Raw genomic sequence first — 25,875 nt, 5'->3', positions numbered from 1 at the left:
AAACCAGTTTTAACTAGAAATGGGTAGATTGGTTAAAACATTAGTCATATGGCGGAAAGGAAGGGGAACTTTGAAAATATGTATAAATTAAGAGTGTGCAAAATTCACTTAATTTCCTTTTGCATATTTCCAAGAAAATTTGGGAATTACATGCAATTATGCGTCCCGCTAAACTAGCATTTAGCACAATTCTTTGTGTAAAATGTGTTCCCGTGTATATTTTGGATTCGAGCGAACACCAGAACGCATTTTGCAGTAAAACATTTTGGTAAATCACATGACACGACAGCTGCAACTCACATTCTGTTCATTTATGTTGTTCCTGTGATAGTATTTTTCCCCAAACAAAATTTACACAATGTGGCATGATAGTGTAATTTCCCACCCTTTTTGCAACACGGAATGCCAGATGTTATGCAAGATTACACTGTCGTAATGGAAATTTCACTTTTTCTTAGTAGAAATGCATGCTCTGCAATTATTTGCTCACATGTTTAGCCTAAATAGGTGACCTATGTGCCCAATAAGTGATTCTTCACATATAGTACCAATATCGCCCAATACCATTTGCACATCTTCTTTGTCATCCATGCTTGTCTACCATGATCACTTTCAGTCACCCTTTACGCCCTACCTAATCAAGCTTCCTCTTACACAACATCTTCATCCTCTCCCATTAGACCCATCTGTTCTTGGAGTTTCTATGCTTAACCATTAATTGAATTTGTGTCACAGTATTTAAGAACGTTACCACAGATCTCATCTTCCAGATGGTGCCTGTAACTAGTGTTGCATGCAGTTCTTATGTCGGCACTAGTAATATCTGTATAATATAAGCATTTTAGATACATATATGACCTAGTTAGACCTTCACCAGATGTATAGATGTCATGGACATGTCTAAGTGAGGTAAAGGACTCTTCTAAGCATTGTTAAAAAACATAAGACACTTTTCTCAGGAATATCAGGCAGAAAGGACAGGTGTCAACGACATTACTAACTGAGGAGTCTACGAAGACTTGTACATACCGTTTTTTGCCAGACAACCCCAGAATCAATTGATTCGGATGTATACGTATTGCTATAGAGAAAATTGCATTTGTATGTCCTGAAAACTAGTCAAGGACCGAGGCTTGCTGAGCCACGGCTTGCGTTTTATTCCACGTTCGAACGATTGCTCATCCTAAACTATGCGTCTACCAAAAATACATTGTGCCCATCAGGCATAGTGTACTGTAGCAGACAATGTGATCTCAAGAAGTGCTAGGTGTCACTAGAAATAATTGGCATTAGCATTATTATGCCATGAAAAATGTTGCCTATCAGGCTTACAGCGCCTTTATTATACTTAAAGAACCATGCTACCTGAATGTTATTTCCTTAAAAGGTAGTCCTCGTAATCCTTTCCCTATGGGGAATTATGCCATCAGATTATGCTGCCGCTAAGATATGAAAAAGACAGCCTCAGTAGAAATAATATTTTTTTTAAATTTCGATTATTTTTTGTAATAAACCGCTATTCCTTCGTAAACATGCTTCCATAGATAACGAAGCAACTGTTCCCTTCGTGACTTATTTTATTCGCTGATACCACCTTTGAGCAGTGCCGACACACTGCACTGTTATGACCCACAACCCTTCCCCTTAATTAATACCTGAATCGTTTTACTTATAAATCTTGTAGTTCCGTTTTAGTCACTCATAAAGAGGAATGCTCGAGGTAGCATATGGTTCCGAAATCAATATCATATATGTATAACCAGTACACCCCCTAGGGTGAGGCTGTCAACCCTTCAATCAGCTTCAGCAGCAGCAGAATATTTTCGTCCATTGATCAGCCAATCCGGACCTCTGAGAGATGTTAGATCATCCCTGTGGATAGGGCCTTCAAGATGTCAATACCAGCCATAATGCAAAGCACTTTACCTGGGGACTGCAGTTCTTTTTATGTCTGGCAAATTCTCACCCAACAAGCTTAACCAAGGCGTGCCTTGCAAGTCCCAACCCTGAAATGCTGTACTGTGACTTACCACCTGGTTCCAGTCACACCTAATTTATTTACACGCCCACCGGACGTACCAGAAACTTTCAGTGTCCTTCCTGCATCGAGGACATGGAGACACATTACTTGTTTTCACAGTAGCGGCTGCTGAGGGACAGCAGTGGTGGGGCGGGGAAGGAAGGTTTAAAAGAAAAAAACAGAAACATTAAAAAAAATATTCAGCTTATCTTATCGACGTCCGCCTCTCCTCTATCCTTCTTGCCACTACGCAGGAACAGGAAGCACCCAGGCCTCCAAACTCTTCTAGCCAAATCACGACAATGCTCATAGCAGCGTCATGATTGGTCTGAGCGCTGTTGTTCGACGCTCAGATGGGAACAGGGAGCCTGTGCATATTCCTCACCAGGCTGTTCAATACAGCCTGGTGGGGAATATGCAAAGTGCGCACGACTGCCCGGGCCAAGACGGCCGGCCAACCCGAGATCTGCCTTAGCGGAGGAGCCGCCCTGTGTTTTCATTTTATGCAAAATAAATTGTGGTCATTCCTTGTCTGAAAGTAGTACTCCCCGAATTGCTCCTCACTTTAGCCTTATTTTAATTGCTACAGAACTCAATGGGAACGTGCTTTGTATAAGGCTAAAATGCGTTTACCTCCATCGCCTAATCATTTTGTAGGCATATAAATATAGTACTCTTTGAGAAGGCCAGATAACTACCTTCTGTCTTTATGCGGCCCAGTAGCCAGCCCAGCAAAATCCTGTGAATGACCCCTGGGCATGCTTACCTCCTGGGCTGATGCTGAAGTACAATTTCAACAGACCCGGTAGCTTTGTAAAAGCCAATTGGTCTGAAAATGCAAGTCAGACTTATTAGCTTTGCCAATACTTTTTTCAAAGCTTCCAACCAAAAAAAGTCATAACAATCACACCTCAATAAGGACTGCAAAAGTGCTATTGTTCGCTACTGCTAATTATTGGGCAATTTCACTTTATTTGGATGAATTTTTGAGACCACATTCGATAAGTGTGTACCGGTTGTTTTATCACATCACCTTTGGTTTAGTCTACAATTTGATTCTGCATGAGGTCCGCCTGTCCTCCATAAAAGAACAGTTCCCAGGTCGGATTGTTTCTGATACCGAGCCCAGCCTATCGTCACCTCACATGTTGCAGCGAAGCCATGTTCTCATTGCGATCCCACCTTTCTTGTATGGTAATTCCACTTTGGAGACAGTCATGTGGATGGCCGCTTTTGTTACCCTCTATTGGCAGCCCAATCCTGTATACTAGAAGCCCCTGCATTGCGAACACTCACCATGTCAGCCAGTTCCTCAGAGTACAGTTTGTGTGTTATTTCCTTTTTACACTTATACCCATCGCAAATGCCTACGGGCTACTTCCAGTTATGGGGACAGGTTAATGTACACTAAGGCTCAGATTTGCTGATGCATTGCACCAGGTTTGCATTCATTTCGTAACGCAAACCTGACACAATGTATGTTGGGAGTTACTATCCAACGCAAATCAGAACTTGCATTGGATGGCATCCCAAACCAGCAAAAGTTGTGCTATGCGCTAGTTTTCATTGCTTTGCCTTAAGGGGGCGTTCCATTGGAGTTGCACGGGCGTTCTTCAACCACACATGGGTTTTGATGCAAATCCCTATCTACAAACAATCACAGACAGGGATTTGCACCAAAATCTACATCTCCTTGGAGCAAAAATGTTTTCATTTCTCCTTGTTTTTCTGCATTGTACAGCACTCATACAAAGCAGAAGTGTTAAAGGATAGCTTTTCTACTGGAAGGGTCCACTTCCAGTACAAAAACTACCCCTTACAGAACGCACACGCCATTTTACTATAGTGCAAGGGTGTGTGCATTGGCGCATGGCAGCCAAAAGTGCACCAGCGCAGGGAAAGAGGAAAGCAGGCCTAGATTTACTAAAAAGTAACATATATCTACCAAGATGTGGCACTGAGTTTGCACTAGGCTGCAACTGTATATAAGCCTTTGGAATCCACTTAACAGAGAGCAATTCTACCTATTTAGCTGTTTTAAGATGCCAGGTTTTGGGTCCATGATTGCGATAGGTGCTCTAGTACGCTATCCCCAAAATAAAGCAAACATCTACTATGTATGCTGGGAGGATTTCAGCACAATAATGAGAGCAATCACTGACACAATTATTTCTTTTCTATATCCGTCCCACTCCCTGGCTGAAATACTTTCATTATAAATAGCGTGTCCCTATATTAAGCTATCGGCATTGTTTTGCTTGTGGAAGATGCAATTACAATGGCTGGGTGTGAAGTTGGCACCAGACCACAGCTAATTAGAACTTTAAATAGATTCTTGTAATTGTAATTGCTATTAAATAGGTCATATGACCCCTGACAAGTAGTCTTAGCGCTTTTTGGCGATTAGTAGGTGAGAGAACACTCCATATAAACACTTAGGAGCTTTTTAATATACACTTCAAAGTTATTGTGCTGGTTACATTTGTAGTATTATCGTGCCAGTGTGTCTCCATCCAAATTGCTTCACACTTAATTTTGGAATTACTGTAACAGCTATGTTTGCAATAGTATTACAAGGCCATATGCTGCCATCTGATTTTACCTGTTTCACTAATTTCTTAGTTTTTTGCATGTTTTTATTACTGAAGCGCTATGGGATAATGAACTATAAACTCGCCTACCAGACCCTTAGGGCAGGGCTTTACCATAAAATTTGTATTTTCCAGTAAGGACAGCCTACTCGCAGTAACTCGTCGGGTTGCTGCTCACTGTAAATCTTGTGTATGACTACAAAGTATTTGGGGTATAATACAACTCACACCACATTTCCAGCTCTTTCAGCAGCTCTCATTCCTAAGCTGGGCCAAGCAGGCAGCCATGTTTAAATTCCAACTCAATAGTGGGTTTAATTATAAACTGTGTGATCTTCACGGCCTCCCAGTGTAGTACCAACGGGCAGTGCATTGCCTCGCTCCCTGGAATATGCATCTTCCTTCAGTGGAAGGGTTTTTTACGTTCCCCCAGGCATTAGCCTTAATGTGTCAGGACTCAACGCGCTTCTACGATGACCATGAACAGATATTTTCTTTGTGCACCGAGTTCTGATGCTTCTCACTCTTTGTGTCAAAGAGCGAGTTGCGAGAAAAAAAACTGCATTGGTTACTTTACGGTCACAGATATTAAAAAACTCTGTTTTCTTTATCTTTTAAACATGATCGAAACTCACCATTAATTAAATTTACAGTGGAAACAAATTCTGAATTCCACAAGTCATGGGGGAGGCTCTCTTTTCAAGGTCTCTGGATTTGAGAAGACAGATCACTTCACTCACTGAGCTGATACTATCCCAGTGTCTCTCACCCCCTTCTTCCTAGTACTCCAAGACAAAGTGCTGAAGATGTATTCGTGATGGACCGGACACCTTTTTGACTTTGCCTGCAGTGTCACGCCAAGTACCTGCACACGGACCAACATCTTATGTGCAATCTTTGCCTTGCGCCTGATCTTTGTGAGGCTAATTGGGATGCCTGTTAGTCTTTCATTCTAAAAAGATTCTCCAGTATCTAAGGTCGCCTCGACTGAAAATGTCTCACTTAAGACGACACTCACAACATTTTCAGAGAAGAGCATGCCCAGGAAGAGCATGCTGCAGAGGAGGAAGAGAACCCTTTCTCCGTCGAGGACATTTTTGGCTTTGACGTGATGGAGGAATTGGAGTACACCCAGCTACCTGAGCAGCGCGTGAGTACTATTGACCCTGACTCTGTTTCTCCACCAAAAAAGACCTCCAAGCCTTTGCCCTTTCCATTATTAGAGGTAACGGACTGCCACTGCCACCTGGCTATGGTCTGATCCGAAAAGACATTTTGAATGCACAACCCTCAGGTTCAGCCCCGAAAACCTCCACCAAGGTTAAATCCTTGGTATTGACCTCCTTGGATTTGGCACGTGTCGGTCTCTTCCCACTCTTTTTAACTGACCCGGCAACTGACTGCTTCTGCCTCGGTGCTTTTCAAAAAACATTCCCTTGCTTCGAAAGCCTGGGTTCCAAAACCAAACGAATCTAAATTCTCAAAGCAGTCTTCAGTTCTGAAACCATCTGAGACAAAAACTTTGAAACATTCTACAGTTTCGATGTCTCCTGTTGAGCCAAGCCTCGAAACCATATATATAAGTCAAAGGAAGATCACGATTCAATACAGAACTGGGATAATAATGGCCTCTCCTACTCCAAAAAGGCAATTGACTTTTAAGGAGTTTTTAGACACTCCTGTGCCTCTAAAAAAAGGACACAGGACACTGCTACAAGCCCTACTCCGCCACCTCCTCCACCTTCCCCACCATCACCACCTTCACCACCTTCACCATCCCCTCCTTCCACTCATTCATCTCCACATCATGAACCTATAGATGATACACCTCTATGTTCACCTAGATTAAATACTTTGGTATGGAAGACCTATTAGGAGACCCGGACCCATGGGACATTTATGATACTAATCTCATAACACCTGATGATCCGGATCTATATTCAGCTAGACCCTCCACTCCTGAGCATGCTAGTGCCTACCAACAGGTTATTGCTAGGACAGCTACCTACCATGGTGTTCAGTTACATAAGGAATCATTGGAAGACGATTTCCTCTCAACACACAAGGACACACAGTATATACGTATGCTTTCTGGTATGTTGCGGTACGCTGATGATATTCTCAAGGAGGCTATCCATTCCAGGGTTATTTCCCCATGGGTAGATAGAAAATATAAAGCAGCCCCATCAGACGCTCTGTTTATACGAAGTCCGGTACCACCAGACTCTATAGTTGCTACCACTGTAAGTAAAAGAGCTAATAGTCAAGCAACTGGAAATATGCCACCCTCTGAAAAAGAGAGCAAGCAAATTGATGCAGCAAGGAAATGGGTTGAAGCTCAAGCAGCTAACCACTGGCATATTGCCAATTCCCAGGCCCTTCTAGCTTGCTGCGATAGGGCTCACTGGGATGAGATGGAAGAGTTGTTGGAACATCACCCTGAGGAGCAATGTAAAAAGGGGCAACAAATTGTGGCATTGGGTCAGCCCATTACAATAACTCCATCAGATGTGCTTTAGATGCATCTGATACAGCTGCAAGAGCAATAAACACCAGTGTCCTTCTCAGCAGACATGCTTGGCCCAGGTACTCTGACCCTAAGCCAGATGTACAGCAAGCAATGCCTAACATGCTCTTTGACAAGGATCATCCTTTTGGCATTCAGGTTGATATCACCCTGGACGAAATGAGAAACGATGCAGACACTGCTAAAGCCATGGGTGATTTGCAAACTAATACATCTAGAGGCTCTTTTTGTCGCTCAGGTTACAGGGGTGGATATAAGTCCTCAAACACTGATGCCTCCACTTCCCAACAGACGCAGGGCCAACCCACCTACTCCAAAGGTTTTTCAGGGGTTCCTTTAGAGTTGGTAACAATAAAGGCAGAGGCAGGGGGGTATCCACCCGTGGAACATTCTCCACTGCAAAACAGTGACTACCTAACTCTTTCCCCCCTGACCACACGTCACCTGTCAGGGTAAGACTTCAGTTTTTCCATCCAGTCTGGGAATCCATCACCACAGACCAATGGGTACTAGCCATTATCCAACATGGTTATTGTCTAGAGCTTTTTACCACACCACCCAACCTCACACTCACAGGTTAACACACAATCACCTAACACTTCTGAAGCTAAAGGTGCAAGCCCTTCTCCTCAAAGGGCCCATAGAAGCAGTCTCTCTTCAACAACAGGGAATAGGAGTTTACCCGCTATACTTTCTCATTCCAAAAATGGATGGGTCCTTAATACCAGTAATGGATCTCAGACCACTCAATGACTACATCCTCACAGAACATTTCAAATGGTCACTCTACAGCAGAGGTCTTCAGACGTTTGGATGCCGAGACCCCCCTGTCGACATTTTCAGGTGTAAGGACCCCCTCATGACAAAAATTTCCAAACCTGTAGGCAGAATCTGCACATGCATCAAACTTCAGCTCTGGTCCAGGCAGTACAACAAGTTTTGGTCCCAGAGCAGGAGCGGGCAAAAAGCCTGGATTCATGGCTCTGCCAGCGCCGCAGGTTAACAAACGGTTTCCTAAGACTACATACTCAGGGGCAGATTTACAAGCCCCCTGCGCCACCACTACGTCACTTTTTGTGACGTATTGGTGGGGCAGGGGGCCCCTCCATATTTACAAGATGAAAAGTCACCCTGCAAGCCTTTTCCTCTCCTTGTAAATATTGCCTCTTCACATGCAGCACCATGCATGGAAGGGGTGTTCCATGGGTGTTGCTGTGGGTGTTCCCACGCAACACCCATTGAACAAAACATATCTCCATATTTACGAGAAATAGTAAATCTGGAGATGCGTGTGAATGCTACGCCACACTAGAGGTGGCGTAGCGAGGCGCAACTAGAAGAAATGTTTTCATTTCTCCTCATTTTTTCCTCTTGCAATGCGTGCTGCATTCTACAGCACGCATTGAAAGAGGAAAATGCCTGTAGTGGTTGTTTTTGTGCAGGAAGGTAGCCCTTCCTGCACAAAAACAATCTCCCCACGACGCAGGCATCTTTGCACCATGGTGCAAGGGTGCCTTCACCGGCGCATTGGCTGAAGATTGTGCGCCAGCGCAGGGGAAGGACAGAGATGCGACATATTCTTGTAAATATGTCGCATCTCTGTGCTTTCCAAACTAACAGAGCACGGTGCATCAAAATGACTTGCTGCACCGTGCTACGTTACTTGTTGTAAATCTGCCCTAAAGTGCTTTAAAAAATGTACAACTCCAGCACGCATTGAAAGAGGAAAATGCCTGTAGTGATTGTTTTTGTACTGGAAGGTACCCCTTCCTGCACAAAAACAATCTCCCCACGACGCAGACATCTTTGCACCATGGTGCAAGGGTGCCTGCACCGGCGCATTGGCTGAAGATTGTGCGCCAGCGCAGGGGAAGGACAGAGATGCGACATATTCTTGTAAATATGTCGCATCTCTGTGCTTTCCAAACTAACAGAGCACGGTGCAGCAAAATGACTTGCTGCACCGTGCTACGTTATTTGTTGTAAATCTGCCCTAAAGTACTTAAAAAAATTTACAACTCCAACACATCCATAGGACCAAATTCTCACGAGTACTGAGATGCAATGGGACTTGTATACAATGTTTTTATAAGATAAATTATTCTTATAATAGAAATTGGCAAAAGTGAAAAACATTTTGGGGCAGATTTACAAGTCCCTTGCGCCACTTTTGCGCCACTTTTAACATGGGAAAAGTGATGCAAAAGTGGTGCAAATGGCTTGTAAATCCGCCCCTTGGTGTACAGAAAAAACCTTTTAAGATGTATGAATGTCTTTTCTGTTCTTAGTTAATTTTATTTGTTGTTGACCTGTGACATTCTTAACTTCCTGGAGTTTTATTCACAGCTACCACTTGATAAAACTGTTTAAATGTAAGGAATAGGCAGAGTGGGGGGTCCGGGGGTACTGGAACCAGAAAAAAAAACAAAGCCAGTTTACAAAGGCATGTAAATATGCAAATGGTCTTTAACGACCCGTCAAAAACTCGGGTGTGCCGGAGATAAGACTCCAGACACTGCCCAGCCCACAGAAGCTCGAGCTGCACTGCAGCAGCCCAGGCTGAGACACAGACGAGGAGGAGGGGGGCTGAAGCCCTTGTAGTTTTCTACGGGCCTCGGCAGAAGTTTGCCTGGGAATGCGCGACCCCTTTGTAACACTCCACGCCCCCCCTGGGGGTCGCGCCCCACAGTTTGAGGACCCCTGCTCTACAGGATGCCATTCCCCTTCTACAACAGGGCGACTTTATGGCCACACTGGACCTAAAGGGCGCTTACTTTCACATACCCATACACCTTGCTCATCGCAAATAACTCAGGTTTGTTAAAGCAGAGAAACACTACCAATTCAAAGTTCTTCTGTTTGGAGTCACTACTGTGGCTTGTGTTTTCACAAAGTGCTTGGCAGTAGTGGCAGCACACTTGATACGACAAAACATTCATGCATTCCCATACCAAGAGGACTGGCGAATCACAGCCAGCACCCATCAACAATGTGAATAACACATTCAGTTGACAATAGATCTACTCCACAGCTTGGGGTTCACCATCAATGTCTCCAATCCTCACCTTAACACCTTCAGCGTGGCGCGAATTTTCGCGCTGTGCTGAAGGTTCTAAAAAACGGGCGTGGCCGTGACGGAACGGTTCCGTCATAAGCACAGCCCAACCGGCGCTCGTGACGGAACCGTTTCGTCACAAGCATCGAAGGGGTTAAAACCTCTTCAGAATCAACCATACTTAGGAGCAATGCTCAATACACAGTTGTGCTTAGCCTATCTCAGTCCAGCTCGTACACAACATTTTCAAACAATTCTACCTCACTTCACAGTTTGGACTGTCATATGTCTACTGGTAATGATGGTGTCTTGCCTTGCCATAGTTCCAAATGCAAGACTACACATGTGCCCACTGCAAGTGTCTCTCTCACCTATGTTCTCAAGCACAGGTTCACCTGGAAGATCTAGTGTTAATAGACTGCCACGCTCACGATCTCTGCAATTATGGTATTGCAATAGCCTGTTGAAGGGGTGGCGTTTCTTGGACCCAGTGCCTCATATCATTCTAACCTCAGATGCCTCAGAAACAGGCTGGGGTCCACACCTACAAGGCCTAACAATACAAGGTCTCTGGGATGCCAAACAACAATCCCTTCACATCGACTACTTGGAACTTCAGGCAGTCTTCCGAGCATTGAAAGCTTTCCTTCCTCCTCTATCACACAAGGTTGTCCTAGTCTGGATGGACAATATGACAGCCATGTACTTCTACCTACAAGAACGGGGGGAGGGGGCACAGTGATCTCAGCTGTCACACCTCGCTCAGACCATATTTCTTCACCATCCCATTAATCTCTTGGAGGAATATCTGCCGGGAAAGGACAACATTCTTGCAGACTTGCTTAGCAGGACTCACCAGCAAAGCCACGAATGGGAACTCAATATAAAAGTTCTCCTTCCATATTTTTACAAGTTGGGGTTCCCTCGGAAAGACTTATTCACCACAGCCGAAAACGCAAAATGCTAAAACTTCGCCTCCAGGTTCCGACACCACGATCCAAGGGCAACGCACTGTGGATGAGTTGGCCAGCGATATTTGCCTACACTTTTCCACCTCTACCTCTCATTCCATTTCTCATTTGGAAACTCAGGCAAACATCACTGCACATGATCCTTGTAGCTCCCACCTGGGCATATCAACCTGGTTCACAACCCTTCTAGATGTTTCAGTAGTCCCACACGAAGAGCTCTGCAACAGTTTGGACCTTCTCACTCAGGATCATGGACAAATCAGGCACCCAGATCTCAGGATGCTCAACCAGCGATCTGGCATCTGAGGTCTTAAAATTTGGTTACCTGAATTTACCAACAGACTTTATGGACATTCCTAAACAAGCATGCAGTCCCACAACTAGAGCTTGTTATGCTGCAAAATGGAAACGTTCTGTTTACTACTGACAACTTACACAAATAAATCCCAGCAAAGCCACAGTACAGGACATTATTTGTCATTTGCTACATTTACGAAAATCCAAATTAGCATAAACTTCCATTAGGTTGCATCCTTCTGCCATAGCTGCCTGTCTCCAAAATTCACATCATCTATCCCTCTTCAGGATTCTAGTCATCAAGGCATTCATCTGAAACAAGTAATTCCACTTTGTGTACCTCCAGCACTCTCTTGGGACTCAAATATTGTATTTACTAGGCTCATGGGTCTTCCTTTGGAGCCTTTGCACTCATGCTCCCTTCAACTTCTGTCATAGAAAATGGCATTTTTAGTTGCTATTACCTCACTCAGGTATGTTGGTGAGCTCCAGGCATTAAGTTACCTTAGAAGTACCTTTCTTTCAAATACATAAAGACAAACTGGTTCTTCGTCCAAATCCTAAAGTAGTCTCACAGTTTCATCTCAATCAATTTATTGAGCATCCTGTTTTTTGCTTAACCCGAATTTTGTTACAGAAAGAGGTGCTCATACTCTAGATGTAAAACGAGTGCTCATGTTCTACATAGATAGAGCTAACACTTTCAGAAAAATGAAACAACTGTTTGTAGCCTTTTCTCCATCTCACAAAGGAAACCCTATATCCAAATCAGGCATATCTAGGTGGATAGTAAAATGCATTCAAACTACTTACATAAAAGACAAAAGACCAATAATTTGTAATTGTACTTGTATTTATATAGCGCCAACTACCCGACGCAGTGTTAAATCGCTTTTCGACTATAGCTCGCTACTCCAGAGCCCAATAATTATTAGTGCCGGATTAGTAAAGGGAAATATGAGTTTATTTGTGCAGTGGACATGCAGGTCTGTTAAATGAATTGGATAATAGAGGCATGGAAGAGGGAAGAGTTTAGAAAGTGTTATGTGGGACATCATAGTATTGCGATGAGATTTGGGATAAGTAAACGGAGGGATACACGAGGGAATGTAACTCCCAGAGCATATTGCACTTGTGAAAAAGGAGCACCTATGGCCTTTAGGGGAAGTATCCCAATAACTGATATTTGTAATGCAGTTACATGTTGTACACCACACACATTTTCTAAACACTACTGGGTGAATGTTTTAGCAAGCCATCAAGCTAATGTGGGTCAGGCAGGGCTACATACCCCTTTTCCAGCTACTGCAGCTCCCACATGCTAGCCACCACTTCTAAAGAGGGACGGCTTTACAGTCGATGCAGAGTATGTGTCACCATAGCCACACATGCCATCAAACGGATTATGTTACTTACCCTGTAAGCATCTGTTCGTGGCATGTAGTGCTGTAGATTCAAATGCGCCCTCCCCGTTAGCTTGTGGCCATTGCAGTTACATTTTGACACATCTCTCTGATACATTCATGTTAGCATGGATGTCTCTATTGTTACACGTTCCATACATCCTTTTTCATCCTCCTGCGGGAGAACAATCTAACAAAGGAGTCAATGCCCATGCTCAGTATTACCAAGAGGAGGAGTCATTCTACCTCCTGACTCGAAAAAGTTCTTCAAAGAAAAAAAACACGTACAACTCTGAACCCAACACTAGATGGCAGGAGTATGCAGGGAATGTGAACCTACCTACATGCCATGAACAAATGCTTACAGGGTAAGTAACATAATCTTACTTTTATACAGTAAAGACATCACTCTATTCCGCCTAACTTCTAATAAGGGTCTAGTGTGCGCGGGGGTGGGGACATGTTAAAAATAATAAATAAATAAAACTTGCCTAACACCGCTAGCCGCCTCCCGCGTCGCATTGTTCCTGCAGGCCTCTTCCTGGTCCCAGCAGCTCCTTGGACAAATTCCCACCCTCTCCCGTGCTGCAGGATTGGCCTGAGCGGGAGCAGGATAGCTGCTCCGCTCAGGTCGTGTAGTCTGTGGGGTTTCTCCAGCTGAATGCGGAATGCTGCCGGCTGGAGAATCCTAAGTGCGCATGTGTGTTTTGGTCCTCCTTAGACGGCCGGTCAAACACATATGCATACTTAGGGAGTCCACAAGCACTCCTCCTCACACCTCCCATGCCCGCCCCTCCATGCACAAGCTGGCTCGGAGCCTGCAAATGAACAATTAATCGATGCTAGAGCATCGTTTTATTTTTCGTTTGCTGGCTCTGCGCCAGGCAGTGGGGCTACACTGCTCCACCATTGCAGAGGAGCCACCCCTGCATAAGCAACTATTTGCATCCACCCACACTTGACTTCCATCCTCCACTGATACTTAATACCTCTATATAAATGATGCACAGTATGTGAATGTAAAGGGTATTTATCCTGCAAAAGAAATGTGTTACTTACTTGTAACAAAATGTTTTGTAGCGTGAAACTCTATATTCACATGTGACCCTCCTACATCCCTGTGGTCTTACGCTTGATGTTGCAGTGCGTCATCTCAATTCTGCCTATGAGCTATAGCCAGAAGAAAAAGGTTTTAGAATTTTACAAAGTTTCCGAACCCAAGCCTGGATGGAGGAATAATGCACAGCATGTGACTCTGGGGGACCTTCAAGCATCAAAATTATTGTTACTAGTAAGTGATCCATTTTTTTAGTCCACAGCTGTCAGACTTTGGCTTGTTACTATTTGCCTAAGATAAAAGACAGTAGGAGGGTAAAGACAGAATAATTTCATGTAACAAGTGGATGTTGAAGGCCAATTAAAAGGTTAGATGCTCAGTGATATTGATGGTAGTAAATGCATTGTGATAGGCTCAACAAGCTCATTACCACAGCTTCAGGGTTTAGGCAGCAAAAATCTACATCACCAGCTCATTTTTTCAGGAATGATGAAATATAGAGCCATAGATTATTTGACGCAACTGGAAAGCTTTTAGCACTGGGCAAAATGCCAGTAAACTCCCGTATTAACAATCCAAACTATGGCTGATACAACGCTATTCCACATAACTAGTAGCACATGTTGCTTTCCACACTAACATACTGCAAGATTGTTGAGCCAGATGTATACAAATATTATTTAACGCCCTCAAGGAAAATGCATATCTAAAAAAACCTATGCCAGTTCAACACATTTCACAACAATGTACAGTAAATCAGCCTACCTACCTGATAACTCCTAATCCCCACACATATTAGCTATTTCTCAGTTTGATTTCAGGAACACAAGTTCAGTTTGTGAAGACAGACCTTCTCCATCATTGGCTTTGTAGTTTTTTAAATACAATCTTTTGCAAAAAAATGTGTATAAATGCAGAGTGCCATCAAAGGGCACACTTGCTTCCTCTTGATTGCCTTGATAATAAATATTCCTTTCTTTCCTGTTCTCTCAGGGAACTCAGTGTCCCAAGTAGGTGGTTAATTACAGGACCTAATATGTTATAGTTACATGAGTCAGTGTGGTGAGTGATTTTTACTAATCCGACCAGTGGACCTCTGTTTTTATTCCTAAGGGCTGTAAGCTTCAGTATTAAGGCGGTGTAACATGTGAAGCATGACCACTGCCAAAGTTGTCACATCCATGCTACTGCATGCATATATGACAGTACTCCTAAAAGTGATAATGTACTGAAAGGGTGGAAGGAGAACTCCCACTAATGTGTCTCTTTTGACCTTTTGTTCTTTTCCTTCAGGCATCTCTTCATTTGCCTCGCTGCTTACCTTGGCGTTGTCTGCTTCGCCTATTTTGACGCTGCCTCTGAGATCCCGGAACAAGGTCCTGTCATCAAGTTCTGGCCCAGTGAGAAGTGGGCTTTCATTGGCGTGCCTTACGTCACCCTCCTGTGCGCCAATGAGAAATCAGCACTAAAGATGGCCTGAAGCACCCCTTTGCATCCAGCGCGTCTTCATCTGGTTTATCGTTCAATGGATAACTCTTTACTCGGATCCTAATTTTTCAGACTATTACAAATTACTGGTGATAGAAATTCTAAGTCCAAAGAAGCAGTGCTTCTTTCTGTACGTTTTGTTAACCAGCTAAATAGATTATTTGTATGCACATACAAACTTTGTTTAGGAGGACAACCAAGTGCTCTACTCAAAACTTTTTTAAACTTTGATTTTATATGTAGCATGCCATGCAGACGGTTGCTAATGTGTACCTGGGACACTTTGTCTTATGTAAGACAAAACTCAATTATCGTTGGCTGGTGTCGTCAAGCTCATTTGCACAGTAGGTCTGCAGGTGTAGGCCCCGTGCGCAGAGGGTGCAGGCTTCACTCTCTGAGCCGAGGAACATTTGGTGTCAGTGATTTGGAACTCCTGGCTTACTTATTTATGTATTTATTTCAATTTAGGTACAGCTTAGTGTGCTAGATTTATTTTTCTTTTCCCTGATGTTTTTGATGGAGCTCCTGGCGAGTTCTTTGAGTGCAAACCTTTTTTGTGATTTCACTAAACTGCCACACCGTTGTTGTGACACCGGGATTGCAAGTGCATTGGTGTCACTATGTACATTCTAAAAGCACATACATTCCTTCTACCAACAGCTAAGTTGGCCTGGTCAACAAGTGATAATAGTCACTACTGTTGCAATGCACAACCTGCGATTGGATTCAAGACTCTGAACCGTCACACAACATGATGACACATCAACTAATGCAGCAACATCCACTCTGCAATGCTGGAAATTAAGTGTAGGGTCACTCTGATATATAATGCATGAAATATTTGCCCCGTGTTTGAGAATTGATGCAGTTTCTACGTCTTGTTTCTTAGACTATGGTATGAGGGCAAGCAGGTGTGGTATCCAAGTGTGGTGGTTACAGAATTTTGTGAACATGGAGGGCCTGATTCGCAAACTGCACTTTGTAGTATGTGTTGTAGTACTATAGTAGTTCTACAAGACGTACTATAAAGTGCTACTCACAAACTGCACTTTTGTAACTTATAATTTTGTAGTAACTTACAATTTTGTAGTCACTAACAATTTTGTAGGAAGTCTCTACCTCCATTATTTTCTGTGGGAGCGTTTTGCAGTACCAGTAGTTGGCCATGTGTAGTGCTGGACTTAACTACAAAGGTGCAAGTTACTACTGAAGTGTAACGAACTAAAAAAAGTGCAGTTTGCAAATACCGAAAAGTAGCAAGCTTACTCAAAAGTGTAAACTTACCCAAAAGTGTAAATTACCTTTGTGAATCAGGCCCATAATCTCTATTTTTCTTAAGAAATAATTGTATGTTTCAAAACCAATGTACCAAACAGTGTTTGCAAAAAAATATAAGCAGTTAGAAATGGAGCTGGAAAGCTTAATTCTTCCTTGCTAAATCACCAACATGCGGTTTACTCTTGTCTTATTAACAGTGCTGTGTTTTTTCAAAATATATCAAAAACCGTGACAACCCTTATTTACTTAAATCTTGCCTCACCTAGTGCAGGTTGGGTTTTCAAATCCCGAGTGCAAGCTGTTGCAAGATTTATTTATACGGTCACAGTAGCAGAGCTATCATTATTCTATTTATAGGAATCTTTTTTTTTGCATTTTAGTGTGAGTATAGAATTAGTGTTTTATTTATTTCTTACTCCAATGAAGAAGCTACAGTGTGTCGTAAACCATTTTAGTTCAGACAGGGTAATACCAACAAATGGGCTAACAATTACAAGGAATCATACATGGCCCACAACACGAGTCTTTGCTTTGAAGGCTAGAAATGTCTGCTACCAAAATTTCATTGATTTAATGTTTCTGAGAGGAGTAACATATATTTTTGATATAATTGGGGAGAATTTTGTACCATGGAACTGGCCACAAGGGGCAGCATAGTACTTTAAATAGTAATAGGGGTGCAAGATGAGTGGGTGGTCGCAGTGCGCATGTGTCAATTTTTACACAGCTTTAGGAATAGATAATTACAGTAGCAACTCGGGAGTAGAAGGGAAGTTTCTTGCAGAAAATCGCTTTATTTAGCTATTAGTGTATATTGGATTCTACATTATTTACATCCGGTCTTCTATAGCTGCTGTTCACACCACCACATGTCTCAAATGTACGTATGTGTATGGGATTTCTATAGCGCAAACCTGGACAAAAGGCAGCGGAGCGTTGTACATGGCCAAAGACGGGCAAAAAGTCAGTGAGTAAGAGGAGAGGTTGTAATGTTTAATGGAATGAAAGCAATAGTTGAGAACTGGGTGAGTTTAGTAAGACGTTTATTATTTTTTATTTTTCTCCACATTAGCCTACCAAGAGAGAGCTGAAAATGTGTTGCTTTAGGTATGTGCAGCTATGAAGGTAGCTGTCAATAGAATTTTATGTAGCAGAGTGGATTGTAAGAGGGACATAGAAGAAATCTGCATTGCGATTTAGGCGAATTCCAGATCTGAACATGGACATCTCCAGAACGATTGAGAGGTATAGTCTCAGGGATTTTAAATCAAAAGCACATTCAGTGTCTTGAAGGAATTGAGCAGTGGCCTTGATAATGATATCAAGACTTTCACTGAGGTAATAACAGCAGCACTTAAATTGAATGACTTGAGGTGCTGTAGCAACGGATGGGGTCATGCATCTCTACAAAGGACAGACTGTGCTTGTACAGAACAACCACATAGAATACCACGACAACGCAATAAACAGGCCTTGTGACCACGGATATATTGTAGGTTATATACAGGGCCACTGGAATTATTCACCCATGGAGGATCAAATAATAATGTGACCAAATTATGCAGCAGGATCAACCAGTTTATGGTGTGGGAGAAGGAGGCAAATTATGAGGCATTCTGCATCACAAGCTGTGGCAGTATTATTTTGCTATTTTGTTTATTTAACACACATTAATACAGCCTGAGAAAACATTTGAGCTGACTCCCTGAATACAGTAATCAGCAGGTGAAAGGTGACTAGTTACACTTTGCAACGGGACAGCCTCTGCCTGGCACCATGGGTGGTCCTTTTTTTAGTAACATTTGATCTGTTTGAGTTAGAATCAATGATCTTTTTTGTTTTGCAATCTGCAAATTATGCAGCAGATTGTAGGTTATGAGGAAAGAGCGGTACGTTCAATATTATGCAGAAAATGTTGCAGCCGCATGATTACATAATTCCGGAGACCCTGAGAACTTGTGATGGCTATCATGTGCACAAATGACAAATAACCGACAAGGCATTCCTTACAAGGCTTCCTATAGTTTGGGCCCATATAAAGTATTCACTGGTTCACACAATAAGTTGGCAGGAGTCATGGTTCGATACAACGGTGATGTTGCCAAATGAGTCTTAGCCCCACATTCAGCTACACACTGCTGTTGTATTGCAAAGATTGTACCTTACTATTGTGATTCTTGATTCCTTTGTTTGACCAACAAAGTGAGTACAGACAAATTACTGCACATTCACTTTAAGGAGCACACTGCTGATTTTTACCTGGGATAGTTCTCCATTTTTTCCAATGCTTAATGCTTTTATTCTGCTAGCATCCACCATGGACATACAGGTACAGACATTGGTGCTTTGTGATGTCATACTAAAATGAACCATGCATAACCACAAAGTCAGCAACACATTATTTCACTTGTGAATGATCCTTCTAATGTCAGTACTTTAAAAATCTATCAAAACCCCATTAGTCATATGAATCAGTAACTGCAAATCCGTGGTTAAAAGTCCATCTGAATGAAGAAGGGCACACGTTCTATCAAAGCTATGTAATATGTTACCTTAGTACTGATTTTATCGTTCAAGTGAAAGTCGTCATTACCAACACCATACAGAATTCTTCCTTAAATTGACTGGGCAACCATCAGCCATTTTGATGCACTTGCTTATCATGTTGATAACTAAAGTTGAAGATAAAACTGTGGTTAAATCTTTATGGCCCTGCACTAAAGGAAGGGCGGAATAACTGCCTGAGGGGGGAAACGAGGTATTTACTTCCAATGTACAAGGTTCAGTATTATGCACTTTTTAGAGGCTAAAATCCAAACATTTAAAGAGACATGCTCAAACAGTCGTGTAGTGTTCTACCACAGTATTGACGTTTAAATATTGCCCTGCAGTTATACAGACTGCACAGTATTGACTACCAACATATTTCTAGGTCACTGGATATGAAGTTATAAATAGTAAATTTACATTGCCCAATATATACTTACCCTGATAATATGCTAGAGCTGATATTGGCGAGTCTGTATATGTGAACATGAATATGCATGCCCTTGATATTGTAACGCACAATCCCTGTATAAAGTCCAAAGCCAAGAAAGGTGAACTTTGGTACAATATGACAGTCAATGACATCATTTTAATGTTTGATTTATTCATTCAGTATAATCATTCATCAGCGTTTATCTTTTTGGTTGCTGCCAATTGAAGTATCGGCGAGTTGCTTGTTGCCTCATTAGAATGCAAAAGACACTGAACATTTTGTTGTACCATGTGGATTTTGTAGTCACAATGTACAATAGAACACTTTTTCTGTGTGGTTACATAACTGTCAGAAAACTCAGCGGGTACATGGACACCTTTGTGTGCACAACTTATTATTGTATTATGTGCAATGCCTTGATACTGCTTAATTTAAAGTACTACAATAAATGTGTTTGCAGTAACTCTTTGCATTTGTATTCATTTAAAAGTACAAACAAAATAAGATGGAGAAAGCTATTTTTTAGCATAAATTCAGACATTCAGGGGCAGATTTACTACTTCTGGTGCATCTGCTAATCATCAGGGATGCGCCAGAAGAGTTGCGATGCATCTGCCCACCCGTGACCCACCACTGATGCGCCGCATTTACAATGCGGTGCACCGTGGCGCACGGATGGGCAGATGCGTGTCGCATCCCCCGTCGGAAATGCCGCGTATTGCTGCAGTTGCATCGCAAGCGCGACGCAACTCCAACAAGGCTCGGGGGTGCCCTATCCCTAACATGCTGCATCAATCCTTACGCCTGCTTCAAGCAGGCGCAGGATTTTGACGCACATGGCCTTAAAAGTGACTAAGTGAAATCTTGTAGATTTCACTCAGCCACTTTTAGTAGGCGTTCCTGTGCCGGAACACCCAACCCGTGCCGGAACCCCTCCATGTTGTGCAAGGCTTTACAACATGATGCATCTCCCAGATGCGTCATGTTGTAAATACCCCGCAGCATGGCGCTGGCTTTGCGCCGCCGCGGCAGCGTAAAAGAGGCGCAAGGGGCTAGTAAATCTGCCCCTCAATCTCTTCTGTCACACACAGTTTGATGGCTGTAAAGGACTAGCAGGCTCAAACAGTAGGCCTGATTTTTACTGCCTATTGTGGACATGTGCCATTAACACAAACATATTTACCATCTACTTCTCCTTGAAGTACACCATCATTAGAGCTGCTGTTCACAACCTTCTCGCGACCAATGCCATAGCTCCTACACAACTGCCTCTGGTTGTTATAAGTCATTTAATGAAAGGGAGAGACTGGACACTGACGGTTCAATGAAACAAGAAAATAAGAAACAGCTCACCTGCCTTCGCTTAAGGTCTCTTGCACGTATAGGTGATTTTGACAATGAATGGTGAATCAGCGGCACGTGACTTGCAATAGTTGCTGATGTGTATATTACTTGGGAGCCGGGAACTTGATGGATAAGATGGTGTTAGGCCTGGTGGTGTGAGAGATGAGGGTATTCTTGGCATTATTGATTTAGAGAAACAATTGAATGGAGTTGACCTCAAATAGGTTCAAAGCACCAGTTATTTTTTAAGTTATAAAATTCTTGGCTATCGTCGTTTTCAACTCCAAAATCCAATCTTAAAGGAAAAAGTGATCCGAATCAATTTCATCGATAGAAATGTAACATAAATGCATTATGGAAGAACTGTTCTTTTTCACTTTCTTTAATGACTATGGGCCTGATTTAGATGTATGCGGATGGTATTTAAAAAAAATGTATTTATTTATTTTAAAGGTTTTATATAGCGCTGGCTAGACCCGGAGGTATCAGAGCGCTTTACATGAGTATCAGACCATAGTTGCAGGTTACATTGTAACAAAGGTTACACAGTTGTTAGAGCATGGCAACAGTTACATGTAAGGTCGAGACAAACAAAAAGGACATATACGTAAGGGAAAAAGCAGGCAAGGGGAGAGATTCAGGGGAGGTGGGTAGGAGCAGAGGAAGTAGACAGAGAATGAAGGAGGGAAGGAGGATGAGAGGGTGAGAGACAGCATGGAAAGAGGAGGGGAGGGTGACGGGGACACAAACCGGTAGACGAGTCAAAGCAACGTCCAAAGTCCAGTAAGCTGTGATCCCAGGGGAAGTGGTATCATTTCCCCATCTCTGTTGCGAGGCTCCCTTTACGCAGTGGACTCTCTCAGAGAGGTCTCTGTGACTCCAAGGCCTACATACTGGATCCTTCCCCAAAAAAGGGAGAGGGAGTGCTTTGGCAAGGGGTGCCATACCATACCGTACCATACCTCAACTGTGAGTGGCTCCCTTGGCACTGTGGACTCTCTCCTCTCCACGGGTTCGCTAAGACTCCAGAGTATAAATATTAGATCTTTCCCCAACAAGGGGAGAAGGAGTGCTTAGTCAGAGGGCACAAAAGGACAGGGGGCTAGGCAGTGTGGCAGGCAAGGGGAGAGATTCAAGGGAGAAGGGATAGGAGCAAAGGAAGTAGACAAAGAAATAAAGAATACTAAATGGGAACAAACAGCATCAGTTTGGGGACAAACTGTTTTCTCTCCGTGGCCATGAGTTTGCCCCATCTCTAAGGTAAAAGCCTAGCACAGGCCATTCCAGAAGCTTTGCCATCCAGGACATGAAACACAGTTATTAATTAGAATTATTTTTCACAATTCACAGAAGTTTATAGTACGCTGCACATCAGCAATCCACATGTTTTCATATTAAGTTCTTGAGTGCAGAGGATGATGCTCAGAACTAACAGTGTTTAATCCAGTCATCATCCAGGGGAGATAGTTCAGAATCATGAGGCTGAGGGAGAAGATCAAGAACCCAATGAAGGCCAACTAATTGACGGCAGGGTTCTCTGTAGAGGACACGTGTGTCAGAGGGAGCAGGCATAGGTTCTCCAGGACGCTCAGGATGAAGTTGAAGTGGCACAAGACATGGTAAGTGCGGGTGGAATGTGACGTGGCACAATAATGATTCCAGTAGGTCACAGCCACCAGGAAGCAGGGTGCAGAGTGGAAGTCAATGCAGAAGCACCAAACATACCTTTGTGGGCTCCTTCCCCCAATCGAAACGCCAATGGAGGAGAGATAATTCAGAACCCCAACCTCATCAAATACCAACAGCGCTTCTCCGGTTCTGTACTCGCTGAAACTGCTGCTACAAATTGGTGACTGCGGTCGACGTACAAGGTAGAGACACGATGAATCGCCCCAGGAGACAAACATCTTCCTTCGGCTGCGCTATGCTGCCATCTTAAAGCCAGACGAGATATCTCTTAGTGCGGCAATGCTCATCTCGGCGCAAATCTGAATATAAAAGGTTTTTTTCCTCACCGGACCTCAGATGATGATGTGGACACAAGGATTCGACCATAAGCAAGATGCATTGTGACCTCATCTGCCCGCCGTAGCCTCCAGGAGAAAAAAGAAACACTCCATCCGTCATTTTGGTTAGCTGGGGATGATCGAGACATCAACACGGTGAAAAGTCCTTAATTGCCGATACCCCATTCAGTTAAGGATATCATTAGATGCAGCAACCATTCCGATGTGAAATGCCATCCTTTTCAAGCTTATATGGTGCCATCTTCAGGGGGATCCAACGCTGATGTTCCGCACTCGACAGAGCGACAGGGTCAGGCTACGGTTTCATTACTGGCACAGTGTAAAGTATGACTCTTCCAGATTTAAAAGAGGTAAGGGTTTATTAAAAGAAACACAGGAGCAAGGTAGGGCGCAGCCTACACAGGACTTAATTCCCAGCAACTGTCCTGCTGGCTCTGTACAAGAATGCAAACTACAATAGAATCATGTTGAATAAAAACATTCTACAACCTGACCTGAAATAGATTTAAAGCAACATGACACATCTTCCTCTGTAACAAAACAAAAATAACAAAATAAGAATTAACACACAAAATCATTTAACCATTTAGGTTTGACAGGGATACGTTTCTTAAGATTATCTACATTGTTATTTACAACGTTTCTATGTACAAAATCAGAATTAGACAGCATATCATTGCAAACAGTAGTGGCATCACAAACAGGATCATGCAAAACCTCATTGCTAGAAAAAGCAGGCACAAAAGTAGCATATCTAGAAGATTGAACAGAATCCGCAAACTCAGGAGACTGAACCACCTCAGAGACTCCACCAGATGAACCAGTAGCACATTCTGAAACAATAATGCCACCATGATCCTCTTTTTGAGGAGTATGGAACTCTCCAAATCCAGAAGGCAACAAAGAGGAAGACACAACATGATCATTTCTATCCTCATTCTTACCTCTGAAAACGGCTATTCTTCGGAGGTTCCATACCTTACCATCACTTAAAAGTACTGCATTACGTAAAACTTTCTTCACTAACAAAGGTTTAGAACATTGTGATTCACCCTTTCTTACTTTCCAGGGTTTTTTGACTTTAACCCACATACCTGCTTTAACATCAACTAAACCATCACCAAATTTTTTATCAAAATTACATTTGTATTGAAGACGCTTCTCCAGAATTTTATTCTTAACATCTTTCATATTGATGTCAACACAAGATTGCTTATGTAACCAATCAGGATTGCACTTAGTTCTAGCAATACGGCCTCTCATAATCTCAAAAGGAGACATTTGTAACGCATCATGAATATTAGTCCTATAAGACCAAACTGCCTTAAACACATGTGCCTCCCAATCTTCACCTTGGACACCAGCAATTTGGATGGCATTCTTGAGTACTTTATTAAATCTTTCACAAAGACCATTTCCACTAGGATTGTACAAGGAAGTGGTTCTATGAATTATGCCAGTTCTTTCAAAATAAGATTTCGCCACTTTAGACATAAATTGTACACCATTGTCACTTATGATTTGAACTGGAAGACCTTCCTCAATGAAAACCTTATCCAAAAATTCCAAAACTTTAACGGAATCTACCTTATCCACGATGGTAATGTTAGGCCACCTTGAAAAAATATCAATAATAGAGATTATATATTTATGGAAATCTCCCAAAGGCCCCATGATGTCAATCGCAACAGTATGCCACGGACCATCAGGAATGATAGGTTCACACATGTCAGGTCTCAAAGTATGAAGTCCCAGATGTAGGTAATAGCAAATTACCGAATGGTAAATACCGAATTTTACCGAATCGGTATTTACTATTCGGTAATTGCTATGTAGGTAAGATTCGGTAATTACCGATTCAGTGTTTGCTATGGAATCCTATGGGCCTTGAAGCCCATAGGATTCCATAGCAAATACCGAATCGGTAATGACCGAATCGGTAAATGTACCGATTTTACAAGGGTGGCAGGGTGTCACTTTGACACCCTGTTGCACCCCTGTTTCAGGCTTGTGTGCCATGTGACACACAGACATGCCCTTAGGGCATGTCTGTGTGCCACATGGCACAGGTGTACATGCACAGATGTGCATGTACACAGGAATTCGTTATTTACCATGTAATAGTATTACATGGTAAATTCCAATCCTGAATGGCCTGTAGCACTGTTAACAGTGCTACCTACATAGCAAATTACAGATTCGGTATTTTTACAGATCGGTAATTTTACCGATTCGGTAAACTTACCGAATCTGTAGGTTTTTCAAACCCCTACATACCAATGTCAAAATACCGGTCGGAAACGGACGAAAATCGGTATTTTCGCCCGTAAGTACCTTATCAGAATTGGCACAGGTGATACAATCATGAACATTTCTTTCAGCAGCTAAGTCAGCACCAGGCCACCAGTACCATCTTTTAACATTTTGTTTGGTCTTAGCTATTCCACAATGGTCCTTATGACATAATTGAAGAATGGAATTTCTCAAAGAAGTAGGAGGAATAGCCCTATCACCACGAAAAATTGTGCCCTCCACAACTGTTAACTCATTCCTAACTTCCCAAAAAGGTTTAACCTCCGAAGTTAAATTGTTTTTATTAGGCCAACCGTGACAAATATAGGAAATGACCGAAACCAAAATATTCTCCATTAAATATTCATCACTCCATTTCCCTTTATCTATGCAAAAATGATTCTCATCATGAACTATTGCCACCTGTAATGAATCCCATTCATTCACATCACACTCTTGTAAATCAGAAGGCATGCGTGATAAAAAGTCCGCTAGAACATTGCTTCTACCAGGAACATATTCAATTTTAACCAAAAAGTCTTGAA

At 42.6% G+C, this 25,875-nt stretch overlaps 1 protein-coding gene across 1 annotated transcript in view; it reads left to right on the top strand.

The window, feature by feature from the left end:
* ACER2 (alkaline ceramidase 2) overlaps positions 1-20,130 on the top strand; it is an 85,933-nt gene extending 65,803 nt beyond the window's left edge. Inside the window, exon 6 of the mRNA XM_078675960.1 lies at positions 15,215-20,130. Within this exon, the coding sequence (XP_078532086.1) occupies positions 15,215-15,401 (187 nt within the window). The 3' untranslated portion in view covers positions 15,402-20,130. The remainder of the gene's footprint in view (positions 1-15,214) is intronic.
* The last annotated feature ends 5,745 nt before the right edge of the window (positions 20,131-25,875 follow it).

This window comes from Lissotriton helveticus, chromosome 2_1 (assembly GCF_964261635.1).
Source record: "Lissotriton helveticus chromosome 2_1, aLisHel1.1, whole genome shotgun sequence".
Classification (NCBI taxonomy): domain Eukaryota; kingdom Metazoa; phylum Chordata; class Amphibia; order Caudata; family Salamandridae; genus Lissotriton; species Lissotriton helveticus.
The sequence above is the reverse complement of the archived record's forward strand: the minus strand, read 5'-3'. Positions and strand labels throughout refer to the sequence as shown.